Source organism: Falco punctatus, assembly GCF_963210335.1.
Source record: "Falco punctatus genome assembly, chromosome: 4".
Taxonomy (NCBI): Eukaryota; Metazoa; Chordata; class Aves; order Falconiformes; family Falconidae; genus Falco; species Falco punctatus.
The window spans coordinates 10,372,348-10,393,127 of NC_137583.1; the positions used below are offsets into that span (position 1 = coordinate 10,372,348).

The 20,780-nt window shown below is 37.2% G+C and overlaps 1 protein-coding gene across 3 annotated transcripts in view; it reads right to left on the reverse strand.

Annotated features, from left to right (window-relative positions):
- ARHGEF3 (Rho guanine nucleotide exchange factor 3) overlaps positions 1 to 20,780 on the reverse strand; it is a 156,926-nt gene that overhangs the window by 127,950 nt on the left and 8,196 nt on the right. The window contains exons 1-2 of one of the 3 annotated variants that reach the window (XM_080385014.1): positions 16,416 to 17,800; positions 9,927 to 10,022 (exon numbers count right to left, since the gene is read on the reverse strand). The exons of 1 other annotated variant lie outside the window; for it this stretch is intronic. In XM_080385014.1, the coding sequence (XP_080241140.1) occupies positions 9,927 to 10,015 (89 nt within the window). In that variant the 5' untranslated portion in view covers positions 10,016 to 10,022; positions 16,416 to 17,800. Of the gene's footprint in view, positions 1 to 9,926; positions 10,023 to 16,415; positions 17,801 to 20,780 lie in introns of those variants that run through there. One more of the 3 variants, XM_080385013.1, reaches the window with a different exon arrangement.

Consider the following 20,780-nt stretch of genomic DNA (forward strand, 5'->3'; position numbering starts at 1 on the left):
TATTTAGTTATTGAATAACAGATGAATTAAAAAAAGGAAAAGTTTTAAATAAGTTTGCACGATACCACTGAATAACTACTTTTGCTATACCACAGTTTCCAAATTTTAAAGCTCAGATGAAACAATCATTACAGACACTAACATAACCCATATGTTCAGGGAGCGATCTGATATCTAGCCACTGGGCAGAACTTCACTGTAGAACCATTTTCCTTATTTAATAAAATCACATTAAAAGCAAGCTGTGTAATTGTAAGCCTGGTGGGTCCTTAGTAAGTAAATGACTAAAAATAGGTTTAGCTCAGCAACAGCTGTTAAGAACCTAGAATTACAGAAGTGAGAAAGTACTTCACAACTGTGGTCAGAGCTCAGCCACAGTAAGCCCAACCACTACGGATTGAACGGACTGTATTGCAATAGGAATGCTATTTAAAAGCACACAGTCACATAATATGTTGTCTGGGAAGTATGAGAGTGCACCTAACAAACATTTTGGGCAGCCTGAGGCTTTCCCTCCTCAGTCTGTCTTCCTTTCCCCACGTTCCACCCTGCACACTTGTTTAAATGTTAACCTGCATGTCTTGCTTTCCTGATTGTTTTATTCCCATCATCTGTGACTTAAAAAAAGGCTAGCCTCCAAAAGAAACGTGCTGTTAGAAGCAGGCTAACAAAATCAGTTAGTGCCTTCAACACTCTAGTCATTTTTTCAGTGGAAAAGCTTTTAAGTTTTGCTCTTATAGTAATTTACTCACAAGTTAATTTTACAGTGAATTAGTCCCAGTAAAGTCAACAGAACTGCACTGTGTTCATAATATTTAAAAAATTGGCTATCTTCACAATATCAGTTTTACATTTTTCTTGTGACATATTGTATACAATACTTAAGAACTGAAAAGAGGGATTTAATTCTAAGAAAAATAACTTTAAAGTAGGCCTATACAATTCTTGGGCTGGCTCTATAAATTCTTACACCTTCATACTGCTCTACTGAAGTCAATACTCTCACTACATGAGCCTACTTCCTTCCTTTGATCAGACAGCTACATACTGCATGCATATTTTTGAAGCCAGGGAATCTTTTTCCAATCATTTAAAACAGTAATGGTCACCTATGAAGCTCTTACAAACCCTAGAAAACAAGCACACCCCATACTGCATCCAGTTATGCAACAGCACCGAAAGTAAAGATCAAACCCAAATTTTTATTCATAAAGCTAATGTTTTTAAATAGTGACTAATTCTAAAAAAGATAAGCATGAAATTTGGTCAATTTATTTGAGATTACTTTTCATAATATATTTTATAACTCAAATTTACCATTTTAGGATAAAACCCATTAGTTTTGTGGTGCTAGTAAAGTGGTCAAACCCTGTGACTCCACACTTCCTTGGTCACTGTGTCCTACTCTATACTTACTGCAGTTTTTCATCCTCTGAATTGTACCAAAACACTATTTGTAGGGCTGTGCTACATATATAATTACTGAAATAAAAATCAATCTCCTTTTGGGGAAGCTATTTTTAACCAAAATTATTTTCATGGATCAATACAGTACTGGCACAACAGAGATGGTGGCAAGTAATGGTAAAAATAGGAACAGGCAACTGAGAGGCTAAAGTGTTTTAAATTACTTTCACTGTAAAAGCCGGATTATTGCAAAGCCTCACTCCCAAATGTTTTCCTGATGTAGAAGATAAATAAGTTCTGGTATGTTTCAATTAATTATTTACTGTGTCTATCTACAGTGTTCTATTTCACATTTCTAAGGTTGTGATATTTAAAAAACAAAACTAAACCGACAACAACAGTAAAAGTAACAACTTTGCCTCTAATTATATGCCACAGTATACCACATTGCTTGCCTAGGGGAAGGAACAGCCAAGCACCAAACAATGTGTGAGGCTTCATGAAGACTTTAAATCACAAACTCTGTGAAGAACCCAAAACCATGAAGAGTTCCACTGTCTTCATCAGTCACCAATGGTATTAAGAAGAAGGAAAAAAAATAAATCTGTTTTGCTAACAAAAACTTGCATTTATCTTAACTTACACAAGCTTTTCCAGGTAACTATCACGAAGTTAGCAAATTATTACTAATTAATCAGATCAAAAATTCAAAATAAAAGAAGAATAAGGAACTGGGATACCTCAAAGCAATTTTAATAAGGTTTAGATTGTAAAGGTGGAGAATCATAATTCTGGTTAAAATTACTAATTTGATTCTTATTGATCAGTGGTTTTCTCACATTTTCTGACAGGCCTTAGTGCCTGAAAGAAAAGTTTCAAAATGTCATCCTAATGATCAAATACTGCAAAAGCCATGTTTTCATCTGTAGAAGCCATATTCTGGATAACCATACTACTTAAAGAAACTACTGGAAGAAAAAAAGATAAATAAATCCTTGGTGTAGTCTTGGGTGACCTACTCAAAATAAGAGACAGAAGACCATTGTTGGTTGGGGTTTTTTCCTTTTTAAATAGAAAATTCAGGAGAAGTTATTATTAACTTGGACCATTTAAAAAGGGAGTGGAAAACACTTAAATTACATGTCTTTCTGGAACACAGAATGGCACACAACTTTTTACTCAAAATATGCGTTTATAGTTTTCTTATCAGCACATACTTGACTAAAGGAATTAATATTTGATTATATAGATAACATATGTCTGGGGACAAACCATAAACTCACTGCTGCGTTCAACATTCCTCCATGTAGAGCCGGTCTAGTTTTAAGAATTGCAGAAGCCAGACGTGCAAGAGCAAATAGGTAGTCCATGTATCCCTCAATCTCTGGGTTTCCACATTGTACTTCTTTCTTTCCTGCATTGAAATCTCAACACACTGAATTTACAGGATAAGCTTCTAGAATCCCAAGGACAGCCCAATGAAATATGGTTATTTTTACCCCTCTGTGTCCCTTTTCTAGAATACCCCTTTAGTTGGGAGCAATGCAATGTGTTGTAATGGTATCTAGCCCTCATATAGACAATGCTGAGCAGGAAGGACTATTATGTCGTTAATAAGCAAGAAAAGTAGGCTGGTCCAACTTAGTGAGAAAATACTGAGGCATCTTCCTGCAAAAGATTGTGTTCTAAGCACGAGGACACAGCCATATGTGGGGCAGACAGCTGACCCAGGCTCATCAGAAGGGCTGCACAGCCACAGCTGCATGGCAAGAAGCAGTGCTACGCATCACACCAGCCACTGTTACAGGAGAGAGATTGTACAACAATCTCTCCTGCATATACATGCACACTAAGATATGACAGTAAGCTTTTCTCTTTCAATGTATGCAATTAAGGACCTAGTTTTGCAATTAATTTTTGTAATTCCTAAGTTTGGTAGCTAAGTTTGTCTTCCTTCTTGCTATACAGACTGGAATTCCAATAGCTCCTCTTCCCCAAAAAGTCACCAAAAGTAATAGTTACAAATTGTCAATTTCTCTCAAGTAAATCTATCAGAAAGCAAGTTATTCTTCTAATAAAGTTCAGTGCAGGAACATGACTGTAATTCAAGCCCCCAGTGAAACACATAACTCTTCAAAAATGACAGAGATTCTAAATTAAAGTTTTCACACAAGGTATTTAACATTGTTATTTGCACGCCACTGCTTCAGCCAAGATTAGCACCGGTACCCACATGTCTTTATAGATTACAAAAATACTTGCATGTCAGGTTGGAAAGGAAAGCTGAAACAAAAACAACCTAGCTGTTACAGCGGAAGACAAAACCCAAACAGAAAAGATTTTTAAAAGTTTCTGTCTCCAAACTCAGTTTAAGTCAAGTCAAAGTCAGAATGCACTTGAGTCCACATATAACAATGCTTGATTATTTAAAGATGTATAGATTTCTTTCTTCGTGACAGAGACAGTTTTCAGAGAGATTTTCTCTAAAAGTGATTGCAACTTGTCATAGAAATGGAAGTGTGTTTCATACTACAGAATCTAAACAGAGAGTATTTGGAGACAGAAATGACAGAAATGGCCAAGGCACCACAAACTGAATCACAAGAGAGGTTCAGGACCCTGTATTTCAAATACAGTTTTAAAAAGCTGAAATGCTTCCTGACTTAATCCTATGTAAAAAGAAGCAACTAGCAAGATTTCATCCTGCCTAGAGGAAGTCCGTTATAAATCCACACACAACAAGAAAATCTGGAAAATATCCAGTTTCCCTGCACCTTTGTTTTGAAAAACAACATGCCAGCCAGCTACTTCCATAGTAAGCATAGATGAATTGACACAGTTCCCACTTGCTCCCTTATCTTCAGAGTTCCTGTCTTGCAATTTTCAAAATTAAGAAACTGAGAATCTGCCAAATCAGTAGCTTCTAGAATTTCAAGGCTCTCAAGCTTTTATTTATTCAAGCACTGTTCCATACTGGCTCGGATAACAAATGGTCATATCATCAATAGTATCAGCTAAACTTCTCAGTATTGAAACAGAACAAGGCCTTAAAATAAAAAGATTAGTCAGGATGAGTTTGGTACAATGCTCTGGGTGGTGCTCTGTTTGTGTTGAGAAAGGAATGTACCCTGAATAATCAGAGAAGATAAGGTGGGCACCTGAAGGACATAAGGAGACCATCAAGTCAGGAAATCGTTGAACAAAGGAAATTGAAAGGTCTACTCCACCTAGATCCCACCTATTGTGAATGGAATATTAGGTGTCAAAATCAAATGAGTATGTATGTAAAGATGTTGCGTAACCTCTCATGAAAACTATAAAATACCTAACTTTTAGGTATAAAATACCTAACTTTTACCTGAAAACTTTGGATCTAGTTTGTCCGGTGCGAATCGCCTAGCTCCCCAACGTTGCACGAAATAAATACCTTTGCTGCTTAAAGACAAAACTGGTCTCTGAGCAGTTGCTGTTACTCTGTGCCGGTTTGGCATCAGTATTCCTGCTTATCAAGAGCAGCTTCATTTGGTTCACATGAACTCTGCTGTGGCGCCCTCTAGCTGTCACACATATACAGCGGTCACACTAGTACTACTGCTGGCGTATTTTTTTTGCTGTTCTAACCTCGATTATGTATGCTGGGGGTGGGCGGCGCAGGGGGGGAGAGCAATAAAAGCAAGTGGAGCATTGCAAATTTGAGAATCCAATTAACTTTATCTTGTGTAGGTACAAAACTATTCAGGTACAAAACTGATGAAACAGAATAGCAGAATTTGTAAATGGCTATACAAGGTAACTGGGAACACAGCAGATACTTCCGAAATTCAAACTTCCAACAGCAACTACAGTTCTTGCATATTTTGTTGGTTTTTTCCAGAAGCTTTTCCATATCTTATCAGCTTATATTCTTTTCTAGTATTAGCTCTAGAGCAGGAAAGCAGATAAAGTTTCAGATGTCCTCTTCATAGTCAGTAAATATAGTAAAAACATAGTTAAACTATAGAACTCCCAATTCTCCACTAACATTTTTGGAAGATTGAAATTAAGAGTTCTTCCGTCTTGCACTCCTTTCCATGGACTTGAGAATTCTAGCTAGTTAGTACTGCATGACCAGTTATACTTTACCTTCTATGAAATGGGAGAAAGTATTTTAGTGAACTATTATTTATTTCCATTTTATAATTTATCCTCTAATCTATCACCAATATAAAACCACAAAAGAATTTATGGCAGCTTTATGTAAAACAGGATAGCATGCAGTAGGTAATTTATGAGAATAAAACACTCACTGGCAGGCATTAAAACATCACTTATGATTTATAAACAAGGTATAAATACATAAAAGATCCCAACTTTAAGGAAAGGGACAAGACGAAACAATTTACACTTATCACCTGAACAAAAGCACTATGCTTTTACTGAGCAAAGTACACAGCGACATTCATACAACACATGCAAATTTAGTTACAGCACGTGAGAAAGCTTCACAATGTACTAAGGGTATGTGGATAATTCCACCAAAAGTTTGCTGTATAATATTAATGTCCTTGATACTAAGTGTAGCTACACATTGCTCACATTTCAAAATAAAATATCATCAAGTTGTACACCTTTTAGTAAATAATTTATTCAAGGAAAAAGATTAAGAACTTCTGCCTTCTGGTTGTCAGTAAAAATCACCACCAGTCAATTATTTACTCTTCCCTCTGTTTCTAGGGGGCCTGAACATAAGGCCTTATGCAACATCAAAACCTTGCACGTGCATCGTAAGTGATGTTCAAATGCTAAACACTGTCTTGCTCTGGGCTTTTGCTCTGTGGAGACTTTTGACTTGATTGAATAATTTATACTGTTACTGCATACTTCTAATAGTATACATTCCTGATCTTGCTACAACTAACACCAATTCTAACTAGTAATCACATCTGCATGAAAATAAAACAATTGAGAACCCATCAGAATGTAAATATGTTTCAAGAATCAAACCATGAAAAACCAGTAATAAAGGCATGATGCAGTAATGCAGTGTAACATTGCACTTCATTACGTTGAGAAAAATGTTTATTCAGCTCTAATACTCACAAAATCCCACAATACCAAGGAAGGGGAAAATATATTTAAAAAAAAATATCAAATATATTCCACATATATCTAAAGGAAATTTTCACGATTGTATTTACTGCACCCACCAAGTAACAGCTGAGTTTCAGATAGTAAAGAACTCAAGCCAGCCACATCTTGCATTCATTAAACCAGACACGCATCAGACAGCTATTCAGCTTTCTTAAATCAAGAACTCAACTAAAATTCCACTGATTGCAAACATGATGCCCTTCTTAACAAACAAGATGTTGGGTTACAAAATATGAAGCTAGCAAAAGTAAAAGTTATATTGTTGGTTGATATACAGGTGGAAACATATTTAAGATGATATGAAGCACACCTAAAGTTGGCCTAAATAATTTTATCTCCTTGTAATTCAGCACAGGCCCCACAATTTACACTAAGTGATAACCTGGCTCTTGATACCACTTCTATAACCTAATACATGGTACTTAAATATAAAAGGATATCACAAAACCTGTGACAGCATATATTATTCTCTGCCCACAGAAGATTACATCTCAATAGATCCTTAACTAATCAATTTATCTTTCAGTAACAAACACTTCAGTGTCAAGACAAGTTAGTCCAAGTTTCTGCTGTCCCTGATTAGCACTCTTATAAGCTGTCACATACATACTCACAGCCAACAAAGTCTACAAGGCTAGATTCTAATTTAAAATTTTCATTTCATATTATCTTACTGATTGAACATACTTATCAAGCATGCATCCATATATACAGTGGTGACTATACAACCAGTCAGTGCAAATACTCCAATGGTTATAGAAATATTTCCAAGTGTCATGTAAATTGCAACAAACTAATCCTACAATGACACACCAAATAACTTGGCCTACCACTGACAGAGGTAAAGGGAGGGACTTTTAGAGCATATCTGCTCCGGCACATGAGCATTTCGAATTGTGGATATTTATTTAACCTCAAATCCCAAAGTAATTTTACAGTGGCTGAAAAAAGGAATCTGTTTGATCTCTTAATTAAAACAGCTAAGCATCTTAGGATATTAAATAAAAAGATTAATTTAATTCCTGAAGGAGAGAATGTTCTAACCTCTGACTAATTTAATGAAGAATTGCAGGAAGCCAATCATTAGAAACATTAGCAAGTATGACTGAACATATGTCAAAAAAATTGTAGATTAGTGTACACAAATAATATAGACAAGAACTGGTGGGCTGGAGGGGAAGGCAAATTGAAGACAATTCATTCATGATACCCTGATACTTGCTAACATCAATTGTAGTCTCCCACTATTTTAGTCAACATTACCAAGAATGTTCACAAAGCACTACACAAAAATGCCATGAAAAAAAATGATACTAAATTCATAGATTCATAGAATCCTTTTAGGCTGGAAAAGGCCTTTCAGACCATAAAGTCCAACCGTTCACCTAGCACCACCAAGTTCATCACTAAACCGTGTCCCCAGGTGCCACGTCTATACATCTTTTAAATACCTCCAGGGATGGTGACCACCACCTCCCTGGGCAGCCTGTTCCAGTGCTTGACCACCCTTTCAGTGAAGAAATTTTTCCTAATAACCAATCCAAACCTCCCCTGGCACAACTTGAGGCTGTTTCCTCTCATCCTGTCACTTGTTACTTGGGAGAGGAGACCGACCTCCAAGTCCCACAGCCTCCTTTCAGGCAGTTGTAGAGAACAATAAGGTCCCCCCTGAGACTCCTTTTCTCCAAGCTAAACAAGCCCAGTTCCCTCAGCTGTTTCTTGCAAGACTTGTGCCCTAGACCCTTCACCAGCTCCGTTGCCCATCTCTGGACACACTCCAGCACGTCAATGTCACTTTTGAAGTGAGGGGCCCAAAACTGAACACAGTATTCAAGTTACAGCCTCACCAGTGCCAAGTACAGGGGGATAATTATTTCCTTAGTCCTGCTGGCCACACTGTTTCTGATACAAGCCAGGATGCTATTGCCATTCTGGGCCACCTGGGCACACTGCTGGCTCATATTCACCTGGCCATACACCAACAGCCCCAGGTCCTCTTCTGCAGGGAAGCTTTCCCAGCCACTCTTCCCAAGCTTGTAGTGTTGCATGGGGTTGTTGTGACCTGACACTCAGCCTTGTCAAACCCCATACAATCAGCCTCAGCCCATCAATACAGCCTGACCAGACCCCTCCCTAGAGCCTTCCTGCCCTCAAGCAGATCAACATTCTCACCCAACTTGGTGTTACCTGCAAACATTCTGAGGGTGTACTTGATCCATTTGTCCAGATTGTTGATAAACAGAACTGGCCCCAGTTCAATACCACAAGTAGGATAAAAAACAGTAAAAGATATCAAACAAATGAAGAGCATGTGTTAATTCCCCAGCCCTCCTTAGACTCGGGTGTCAAGAGGGAAGCCCACAAGTCCTCCTCATCCTACCCCTTCATCTGAAGATTTGTTTCTAACTTTGTGGATGTTCCAGGAATAGTAGTATAATAGTGGGAGACATTTAAAAAGAAACTAGTTTCCAGGTATTATGCTGCTGTTAATTTAATCCTACATTAAAAAAAAAAAAGCGAAAGATTACACATTATTTCCTGACAAACATCCAGCAGGAAACATAACATTCATTTACTAGTATTTATCTAATTCTGTATCTTTTCAAGAATATTTCTCAGACTACAAAAACAATGGAAGTTAACTTTTGTCCATATGGGTGCCATGCTTCTTGTCATGAGCTTATTTGGTTGTTTTCTACACAGTAAATAAAAAATGTAACAAAACACCAGCTAAACCCTAGGGAACAACAGCAAGTTAAAATCAACAGACTCTCAATAAAAGACTCTCATTAACACAGCTGAAATAGTCTCACTCAATGCCTCCTCAAGACCCTGTTCCCTTCATGCCAAATGCTAAAAATTACATGGTCAGTGGCAGCTTTCACAAAAAAAATTGTCCTAAAATGTAAGCATTTGTCCACATCTACCATTGAACAGTGTAATATTTTTTTCTCCAGTATGTAGAAAAAAGTGCTTTTAAAAAAAGTAGAAACTATTGACTTTGTAATGTCTTCCAGGGCATGAATCTCAGGACACCACAAGACTGCACAGTACAGAAGGGTACTAGTAACAGCATTGCACAAGCATAGCAACAGCATTGGGAGATTAAGACATTTGCCATATGTGAAAGATTCCATAAGTACAACTGGTGCACTGTTTAAGTGAACAGTTTTTCCACTGCCCATCCCCCATGACACCCTGTCCCATTGTCACCTGCCAGAAACTCAAAACCAACACAAAAAATTATTTCCCTTTTTCCTTCTGTGTTGTTAAATAACACGGAATTAATTCAAACAGTTATAACAAATAATTCCTCTGCTTAATTGTAAAACTACATCTCCCAATATTGCTGTCTACTAACCTCTTAGAAAATTAGAAGTAAAGCTTACCAAACTTTTTCTTCTTCCATTGCTCCTCTGGCACATTGGTTTACTACAGCAGGGCTACTCATGGTAAGTGCTGAGCTTTCAGAATTCATTTTTCTTCTACAAAGGAACAACAATACCAACAAACATGAAAAATGTTATGTACATGAAGGATGTGTTCACTAATAAATGAACATTTAAGACCGAATACAGTAGGCTTTACTCACTTAAGTAAATGTCCTAAATCGATGGGATTAATTGGATGAACACATAGAGAAGGATTTGGCAGTTTTGTGGACTTACTAGTTATGCCAAACTCAGCACTGATTGTCTTTTGTTTCCTTTTCTGAACACATGCCAAAAGAGTTGATGTCAGCAAGCCTGTACCCAGGGCTATGCGTAGTGTCAATTATGTTAATTCAGAGCAGCAGTTACAGCTAGTTGCCATGGAATGATGCACAGGACATTGGGGAGAAAATTTCAATTTCTAATATGTAAAGATTTACAGAAGCTTTTTGCATATTTTAATAACTTAAGATCCATTTGTATAACTTCAGATCATACTTTGCTGATTTGCAGAAAATAACCATTCATGGCTGAAGTCACTCTCCAAAGCAGCACAAACATATTCAAACGCTGTCAATAGTAATTCCCAAGTGACAAGGGTCTATATGGCTAAATGTGCTTCAAGTGAATCACTGGCATGGTTGAAGTCTCTAGATAAGGAAAGTTAATTTCACCATGAAACACTTACTTTTTTTCATAACAGAATCCACAATGTTAACATGGAGCTTCTTACACATACAGATTTCCCCCCTGGCCCTTCTTTTAAAAAGCAGGGGGGGGAGAGAATGTTAGCCATCGAAGTCATATGACTTGACACCTGGTTCCTGTTATGATCAACACAAAGACCTAATTGATTAACAGAGAACAGGTTCAACTACTAGAACATAACGAGAAAATAGGCTGTGCTTGTTAAGATAATAATTCCTTCCTTTTCAAAGAACCATTAAAAAGCTGGTTTAACCTGGTGAAACCTTGGTCAAAAACTGACTTGACAGTCATGGACAGCCTGAAAAGTTGAGCACAATGCCTATGTCCCACGAGTGGCAGGCAGATCTATCTTTGTTTCTGAATTCTGTCCATGCAGGAATGGACAGCTAGCAAGCATGTTTATTGGACAGAAGTCCTAAAAATCAGCAGCCAAAACTTGGTCCTTACTGGAATTCATGTCTTCCTTTTGCCTGCCCTTTGATGTGAACACAGCATGCAGCATTGCCACTCCAGAGAAAATAGAATGGACTTACAAAAACAGGTCCTTAATTTTGCATGTTTTTTTTTTACATCCCTTATAATAGAAAGGCTAAAAATTCTGCACAGTCTGTTTCTGAGCAAATTTGTTTCTTGAAATCTTGTTTTAAAGATCCAGAGAAGTATTCTGAAAGGGAGAACAACAAAAGCCTCACATCTGTGAGAGCAGGAACAGAGACTGTTAGCCATCTGACCTCTTTTCAGATCAGAGCCCGACCTCAAATTTACTCCTGATTCTCAAGTTGGATAACTTTGGAAAAAAACTCAAGCCAACAAACAAAAAAAAAAAAACACCACAACCAAAAAACCCAACCCAAGACAAAACAAAAAACCAACCAACCAAAAGAAAATGAAAAAACCCCACCCAAAACCCCAGTATTCTTGAAGTGGCTCAGCAGCAACGAGCGTTGAAAGTTAAATTATTGCCTCTCTAGTCTATAACACTGCAGGAAGAGAGGAGCTATTCTTAAATATATTTTCAAGCAACAATGCAAGAGTCCATACTTAAAACATGTCCTGCAATGTTCCCCTCTTTCAGGAAGCAATTTCCTGAGAAGGTAAATTTAAACTTTTCTTTTGGCAATGAATTTCTACTCTACATTGGAAAAGCCCAGATGCTTCAATGATCATGCAGATTACTGCAACAAGAGTTTTACCTCCTCTTACAGTCCCTCATACTAGTAAGAGCAAAGGTTCAAGGCAAGGCTAAAAGCAGTCCATTAATTCTCAAAGCTGGAAGCTGAAAGATTCAAATTACAAAACCACAAGGTTGCTGTTCCAGGGGAGAAAAAAAAAAAAAGTAAAAAATCTACTGTTCACTTGTGAACTAGTATTACAGCAGTACAAGTGTTCAAGGTATGACTAAAGAAAAAGGTTTTCAGCAGTCCCCTCCCCACCCTTGGAAACATATAAGCAAACACGCCATACAAATTTATGCATTAAGACTTCCACACTGAAACTAGAGCAAAAGCAGAGGACCAAAGTGATAAAAATTACCATGTTACGAACTTTTCTATGAACTGATGATAAACGTTAACATATATCAAACAGAAAATAAATGAAATATGGCACAAACCCAATTTATGTTCTCACATGTTCCACAAAGAAAACTATGTGAAGTAATACAGAAAGGAATACAACTTGTCAGACTTTTCAACTCCCTCACATTCCCAGGCTAATATCTGAAAATGTTAGTAACATGTTGTACTCCTTCCCATCAACAACCTCAGGATCTGCTACTGGTGTTTTCTGTCACATAAAAGGAGGGCATCAAGAGGCCAGCATCTATTTATTCTGATAGCAAGATCTCATCCACCACACCTTCAGAAAGAGAACTATGCTGGATATGACAGCAGGCTTTTTGGATACCAAGAGTCATAGTTTACATCAAGACATACAGCCATACTCTTGCAGCCTCCACTGCTTGGTTTCCAATAACCTGAGAGACGTGCCAAGTCACCCACTAATTAAACAAATGCATTCTTCACTTGACACATGTGGAGGACAGAGACGTAGCAGCCAGTGGGTACAATGCTGGGCAAGCATCCTTCCCCAGCTACCACTGACAAAAGGGGTACAGGAGACACCACCACACCTGCCTGGCCCTCTCCTGTCCTCTGCACGGCAGCAGCCAAGAGCACACTTCCTCCAGATGGGAGCAGGTGGTGCAAGGCATCCCTCCAGCTTTCCACCGAAGAACAAACAATGCTCCAACAATACTCACCCTGTCTGCTGTAGCATAAACTCCTAGCACCTCGAACTATTTTGTCTGTATCAGCCAGTTTCTTTCCAAGCATACTCCTCCTTCCTTGCTGTCTTTTGAGATGGAAGAGATTGTTAAAGTTTTGAGACCAAGTGTCCATTCGGTGCTGCCATCCAGCAGCACTTCTCATTCACACTTTGGAGGCTGGACAGCAATGAGTCAGACAAGCTTCTGGAAAATCATCAGGGATATTCTCTTGTCATCCTATTTCTGACAACTTGTCTACACAGGTCCTAGTTCACTCTTTACCAGGAGCAACAGGTAATTAAACAGCTGATCCCCATATCACTCACAAGTTTTATGGCCCTGTCAAAACACCAGAACTTTTTTTATGTCTAAATGACAAATGGAAAATTGATATCCATCTACACGTTCCAAAGCCATGGATACCAAATATTACCACTACCTCTTCTCCTTGAAAGTCATTGCAATGAAAAATTCTCAGCCTGTAGATCCTACCCTGACTCATTGTTGGGCCACAGACTGCTCTTAGACTCTTTCTTCAGAATAAATAACTACTTTTAAAATAAACACTTCTCAGTTTTAAGATGTAGAAGGAGGTATCTTTTTTCAAGCATTAAGAATATTTTGTGGAAGTCTTTCTAGTTAACACAAACTGCTTCAGTAGGTCTAAAACAAAACTAAACTGTTCTGTTGTGGAAAGAAAAGTTACTGTTAGGCTTATAACTCTCAAAAAAATACTGTTTATCTTCAAAGTGAACCACACAAAATTAATGTTAAAACTGGCAAAGTAAAGTTTTGTTTGGAATATACTGGTTTAGGATTTATTCAACCAGAATACTAACACTACCCCCAGAAATCTGCCTCCAGTAATAATAACATCTTTGAAAATTGAATGCAATTCAAGAAGCAGAGGAACAATGTTCAGAAAAAAATAAGCAATTCACAGGTGCTTCTTTCTGTTTCACCATCCAACTCTTGTTTGGACTTGAACTTTATGGCATAGGCACTATACATGATAGAACTTGAAGGAGGAAAATAAATCTATCATCTTTCCTCTTAACAACTTGAAGCCAGATGCCAACGCAAGTCCATGAATATTAATTAAAGAGACTCTGCTTCAGATGTATTTTGTTCCTCATCCCTCCTCCGTTTGTACACTGAACCTTGACTGTTCCTGATAAGGAACACGCACTTTAATTAGGTGTTGTCCTAGAGATCATGCTGTGCTGTAATAGGAGGAAGTGGGCAAAAGGCAATTCCAGAACAAAAACATAGGAAAACAATGTCAAAGGCATTATTTATAGCAGCTATGTTTAACGCTACTGTCACTGTCTTCTTGAGAGAACAGCCTTGAAGAAACATCCTTGCTGGTTTTGAAGAGACATCAGAAATCTAGCATACTTAAGTCTGCTATGACCAAGTACAAATTGTTTAATACTAGAGTACCCAGAAGGAAGCATGCACCCCAAAATTCTCTTAAGTTACCTCCACAAAGAAACTAATTTTTATGATTCCATTAAAATAATTAATTTAGATTATCTAATGCATTACCAGTTTTTCTGCCTTAGAGTAGTTTCTTACATACCATAATAGCACAGAAAAGCATTTAAGTGTATTTTAATCATCTAGATTTAGATTTCATTCTTGAAGTTCTGCAATTGCCCTTAAATGGATGAAAATAACGGAGGGAGAAAAGGGATCTAGTACAGCACAGCACTCAAGCTTCCAAACACCTGCACAGAACAGCATTACAGCACCATTTCAACAGAATAAAAAAATGTGAAAGTTCAAGAAAAGCGTTGAAGCCACAACACTGCACGGGCTCAAACCAGCCTGTGATTTATAGCTAGCAGAATGGGGTAAGTATTAGCCAAGCATCTGAAAAATCATGATTCCCTAAACAAAGCCCATTTTCTCTTTCTCTCTCTTTTTCTTTTCTTTTGCCTTTGTTACAAGGTGTAGATACACTTTGATCCTCAGGCTAAAAAAAATATCTTTTTTTCCCTTTCCCTCCACTCCGTATTTGGATCTCCAGACAAGTAAGACATTCACAGTAGCAGCAGTTAAAAAATATCATTCAACAGCTGTTAAGTACAGTAAGTAAAAATAGCCAATATCTTCCGATAAAGCATGTTCCCACAGATCCTTACCTTCACCAAAACGTGTTGTATTGTTGAAACAGTATCTTGTTATACTTGGTTGATAAGAGAACTGTGAAAAAAGCTTTACTTTTTACACTAAGACCCCTCAATGCAGAAACTAGTATCCCTTTCAAAGAAAAAGAAAGTCGTAGCATCACTATAGCAATGTGCACCTACTACAAAGAAAAAAATTAGGAGTGTTACACACCATCATTCTCTCAAGCAAAAGTCTTTATGCACACAAAACCTGAACAATAGACTACTAATTAGCAAGCGTGCATCCTAACATCTTTAATTTTAAAGAGCTGATTTTCCACTTCCTTACTAGCCGCACAAAAATGTGTAATTTTGAGTGAACAAACATATTTTTGGTTTTCTGACAAGTTGCATTTCTATACACAAAGTTAGCAAGCATGTACTATCTCACACCTTAACAGAACTCAGCTCCTAACCAGAAGCCACTTTAAGCAAATAGCTGTTGAAGAGCAGATTTAAACTTTAAAACAAACTTCATTATTTAACTGCGTAACAACAAATACCAAAACCAATCTTCTACCCAGATTATTTTTCTGAGGTGTTTAGACACTGCAGTTGCCAAATATCTTTACATCACTAAAGCATACTTCAGTAAAATCACAGTGAAAACTCAAGAAGCTCTTGAAGAGTATTTCTCCTGACTACAACTCCAAGTAGTAGGCATTGCTGAGAGACTTCACATTGCGTAATCACTTCAGTCCAAGCCTAGCATACCATAAAATGTTTCACACACGCTGTAGTTATTTCAAGTAAGTTTTGACCTCAACGAACACATGGGGCATACCATTACCCACCCTCTTGAAGTCTTTAAAAATGCACCTGATGCACTAAAGAATGAGGTTTTGGAGAACCTTTTAAAATACGTATCTTTGAAAGGGATTTTACTGCTGTCCTTGAGGCATCTCATTAAAAAGTTAACTTTTGTCCTCTTAAGCAGCACAAATAAGTTTTACATAGGTACTTTACACAAGTGTATACACAAGGATACCTGAAGGAAGTAGTTCAGAGAACCACAGGCACCGTACGTAACTTTTCACCCCATATTTGGTGATTCCATCAGAACTCTCCAACATAAGACAGAAGAAACTTTAAAATAATATGATTCTGTCCCACAGCAAGTATTAAGTTTGGCTCCCTCTCCCATACACACACACTTGTGAGAGACGACAAGTGTGTTGTTGCCATATATAAAAGCCATATATAAAAGACAGTGTTTATTTTTTAAACAGCAAGAATGTTACACTTATTCCCAGCACAAAGTGTATTAAAAGACAAGAGTTAAATAAATAAAGTTCATACCAGGCTGAAGCCAGACCATGGCAAACATGGAAGTATGTTCCATGCTGGAGAAATACAACCTACTATGAGACACTGTTCTCAATTGGACTAGTCCTTCAGTTTCCAGGACATAGCTTTTTTCCCTAAAAAATACCAAAAGAAAAGGAAGATAACCGATTACATTACAATTCATCTCACATCACCTTCACGAAAGCATATGCAGAAGTTTACCAGCACCAAAGAGAGGATGCGGTTACAACTCTGATATATTTGAGAACCATTTAAATATATCTATATACTAAGACACCAGCATCAGGGAAACCACAAGCAGGTACATGCACCTGCTTATTCCCAAAATAGAAACACGGATTTTTCCTGAGCTGGTTACCGCTGTGAAAAATAGGAGTTACAAAAGAATTCAGACTATCCTGCGTATCATATAACACTATACATTGCTGCAATATAGAAGAGCTAGGACTCGTTTGCACTGTTCAATCTGCAAAGTCATCAGGAGCTTTGAGTCTTTTAGTGGTTTCAACTCAGAAATTTTAGCAGTGTAAGGGGAAATAGGGAATGTTTGTGAGCTTTGTTATCACTTTCAGAGATGGTAGTTGATTGCCATAGCAAAAAGTAAAAGGGGAATTTAATCTTTCAGTATTCTGTGTCTTAGTAATAGCACACAACTTAATCTCTTATCACGAAAATATTTAACATTATGAAACACTAGCGAAAAGTTAAACAGAACATTTTAAACAGTTTTGCACACACAAAATTAAATGTACCGTTGAAGCAGAATACAGAGAACACTGCATACTATATTCTATTCAACGTAAATAGGTATCAAGGAATTTTTTGTCACTGATGCTATAATTTCATGTTATTCTGAGACAAATCTCTTCCTGTGTTTCTCTTTGGACTAAAAGATCCAGATGTTCTTATGTCAAGCGTCTGGCCTCAGCACCAGACAGTAAAAAAAGCCCAACCTATCCATTCTGTCAGCATGCAAGAAGAATTCACCAGCACTGGGCATTTCTCTACCCTTTTACCCCTCTCCAAGTTTTTACTACTTTTCAACAAAGCAAACAAACAAAAGACAAACAGTATAATATTTTAGCTTCTACAACAGACTTAGTGCTAGCCTTTAGTCAGTTTGGTAAAAAGGGGCAAAAAGTTATCTGATTTTTTTTCATAAACTACAATTTCAAATGCAAATATTAACTAATTCTAAGCTAAACATACTGTATTGCATTTTGCAGTTGACACTGTGCAGCAAAACAATGTTGAGAGGTTCTTTCCAAAGATTATGAGTATTTATGTTCCCAATTTAGTGACTCATACAGCAAGCAATTTCTGAGATTAATTTAACTCTATCCTCCTCAAACTTCTGAATTTGAAAGCAAGCACTAAGCCGTCATTCAAAAGTCATAGCAATGACAAACAACAAGATTTTTTGTAGCAATGACAAACAACAAGATTTTATCTATTATTTTTTTCATCTAGATTTTATCTAGGGGAAAAATATTTCCAGAAATAACTATGTGCTATTTCTGTAAAAAATATTAGAGGCGCTATACAAAGTTAAACCAATTTCAGGGACAATTTACTAAACAAAAGAGGAGCTTTCTGAAACCAGCAGTTAAATTAAGCCTTTTTCATGGTAATAGTAGGCTCAGAAAAGAGGTACAGCATGCACAGTCAGTGTAAAATTAATGCAACCGCTGCCACATTTTTTCATATTATTCTCTTCCTTTTAACATATTCCTGCCTCCCTCATGATAAACACATTTATCCTCAACAAAAATACATTAAGGATAAATGAAACGCAAAAGAAATACCACCACTGTTGAGACAAACACAACCCATTTTCCCCAATTATCAGAATTATCAGGGAACAGTGGCAGGTTCAAAATTTTATCTGCCTGGAAGGGTGTCATGTTTTCTCCTTAACATGAAAATTATGATCCTCTCAGCCTCCTATCTTAATAAACATGATTTTTTAACTCAGAATTGCTGCACAGTTTATTAAGCCACTGAAGTTTGCCAAGTCGGTTTTGCATTTATTTTTCTTGGTTATCTAATAGATTTGAATGGCAGACAAAAAGGTGCATTGTCCCACAATTATCTTCTTTTTAGTCTTTACAGCTTTTCACCTGCAATTGCTAAGCACAGTCAGAAACCAAACCTGCATGGGAACATTTGCAAGATCACCCCTCCACACAGTAGTTGACTTGCTTGAGAGAGTTTTTTATAGGATATTAATTACTTCTCTGTGGAGCATCAACAAGTGCTAATTTTGACAGCACCTGTTTCTGTAGGCAAAGTATTTTAAGGCTCATACTCACATAAGAACCTCACCATCTACAGAGGGATACCAGGTTTGGTACACACTCATCATAGTCTGTGTCAATACAAACGTGGTGATTTTAAGTGCTGTACTGCAATTCATATGTGCTTCTAATTTCTCCCACCCACCTGCTATCTGGATGCATCAGTTAAGGCCACACACAAGCTGAAATAACCAGCCACCACAAAACACACACTGTCCAAACAGCTGGTTGTTGTCTTCAAGACAAAGGTAATGGTCCAGACAGAACCTTCTGAGGGAACACTAGCCGGACACTCCATAATATTTAAAATAAAATCAGTAGGATCCCTGATACAGTACAGACAGCGTAACGAACACGCTCTTCTCCTAGTTATAATCCCCAAAATTTATTTTGGAAAAATGCTGAAGTGTTTGAAATAAACTAATGAAAGTTGTACTTCTATTTAACAGCTAAACTGTTTGAGAGATTATACCAGCAGAGCAGCTGTTCTTGCTCTACAGAAACCATACAAGTCCAAGTAACTCCTGCCAACTTTCCAAGTTTATGCAAACTTCAGTGGTATAAAAGCCAGTAAACCACTTTGAATACAAGATGTACCACACATTGATTCCACCTGCAGATTTATGAGGGGAACCACATGACTGTAAGGGTAATTAATCCTATAGAATGGGGGACAGGACAGAAATCAGTACATTATAGAGCACCTTTCTAGTCACATAATGTTACCATTTCTGTTTGTGTATATATAATGATTTAACGTAAAAAGCAAAAAACTATTCTTGTACTGTAAAGTACATAAAGATGCTTCTTCTTGCCCAGTTTAAATGTTTTTTTGGGAGGGGATCACTGGGTTTTGGTACTGGCCATGCCTTGAAGTACCACTTTCAGCACTGGCCCATGTAAGGCATACTACTTTGAAGTAACTTATATACCTATGGCAGCATGCTTACTCAGATTTGAAATCCTTAAGACTGCTCATCAGCACATGATTAGGAAGAAGTAAATAAATATGCATGTACATATGCCCTTATGTTTCAAGGTTAACAGTCTGATCCATTAGCATGCTAACCACTTCAGCTGGATTCTGTACAGTGTTGAGCACCTGCAAGTTAATAATTATTTACATTTCCATAATTGACAGCACACCACTTCAAGTTCAACCCTGGCTGACACTAGATAGAAAAACATTTTTGTTTCTTTTTATATCCTCTATGTTACATTTGGAGATGGAGACCACCACAGGCTATATAACTATTTATTTCTGAATAGTTACTTTGCAGCTATTATAATCAAAACCAAAGCATGAGGTGTTTGTTAATCACAGATTACCTCAGTGTATTTACCAAGTCCTTTATTTTCCGGTTATTTACTTACTACACTGCAGTAGTCTACATACTCTTAGAGAATTGTGCAAGACCATAGCCATTTGCTTATTCCAGATTTCATATGACTCGGACAATCGAAATTCAAAACATGTCCTCCCAAGTTTAGCGGCACAATTTGGTAAAAAAATCAATGGGACTTTTACAGGACCAAGAAAATATTAGATATGTGGAGATAACATTTTTTTCAGTCAGTAAGTACAGCTGCAAACATGGAAACTTAGAACTTCTTTGTCCAGAAAATTCCAGTATTTTCATCTGTTTCCACCTTTTATTCCAATGTACTGCTGTTCTGCTCAGGCTTTTTCCAAGTCACAGATTAGAATTTATTTATTAAGTACTAGATTTACCCACTTATTTGTAAGTACTAGAATTTATCTGTAAAACCTACATAACCTTGCAATGTTTATATCCCCAAAATTTATTTAACAAATAAATAACATAAAGGGACTGATTAAATTAAACATTAAGAGACTTATGAAGTTAAAATTAATCAATAATATGGTAACACACCAAGTCTTTTAGTCTTCCACTAAACATATCATTTGCCAGTTTCCCTACACACACAGAGGAAGAAAATGGCAACTCTTAACAAATTTCTTCTCAAAATACACATCACGCTTAACTGAGTATAAGGTGTCTGCAATACAATACGCACGCACAAAGCACTCCAAACG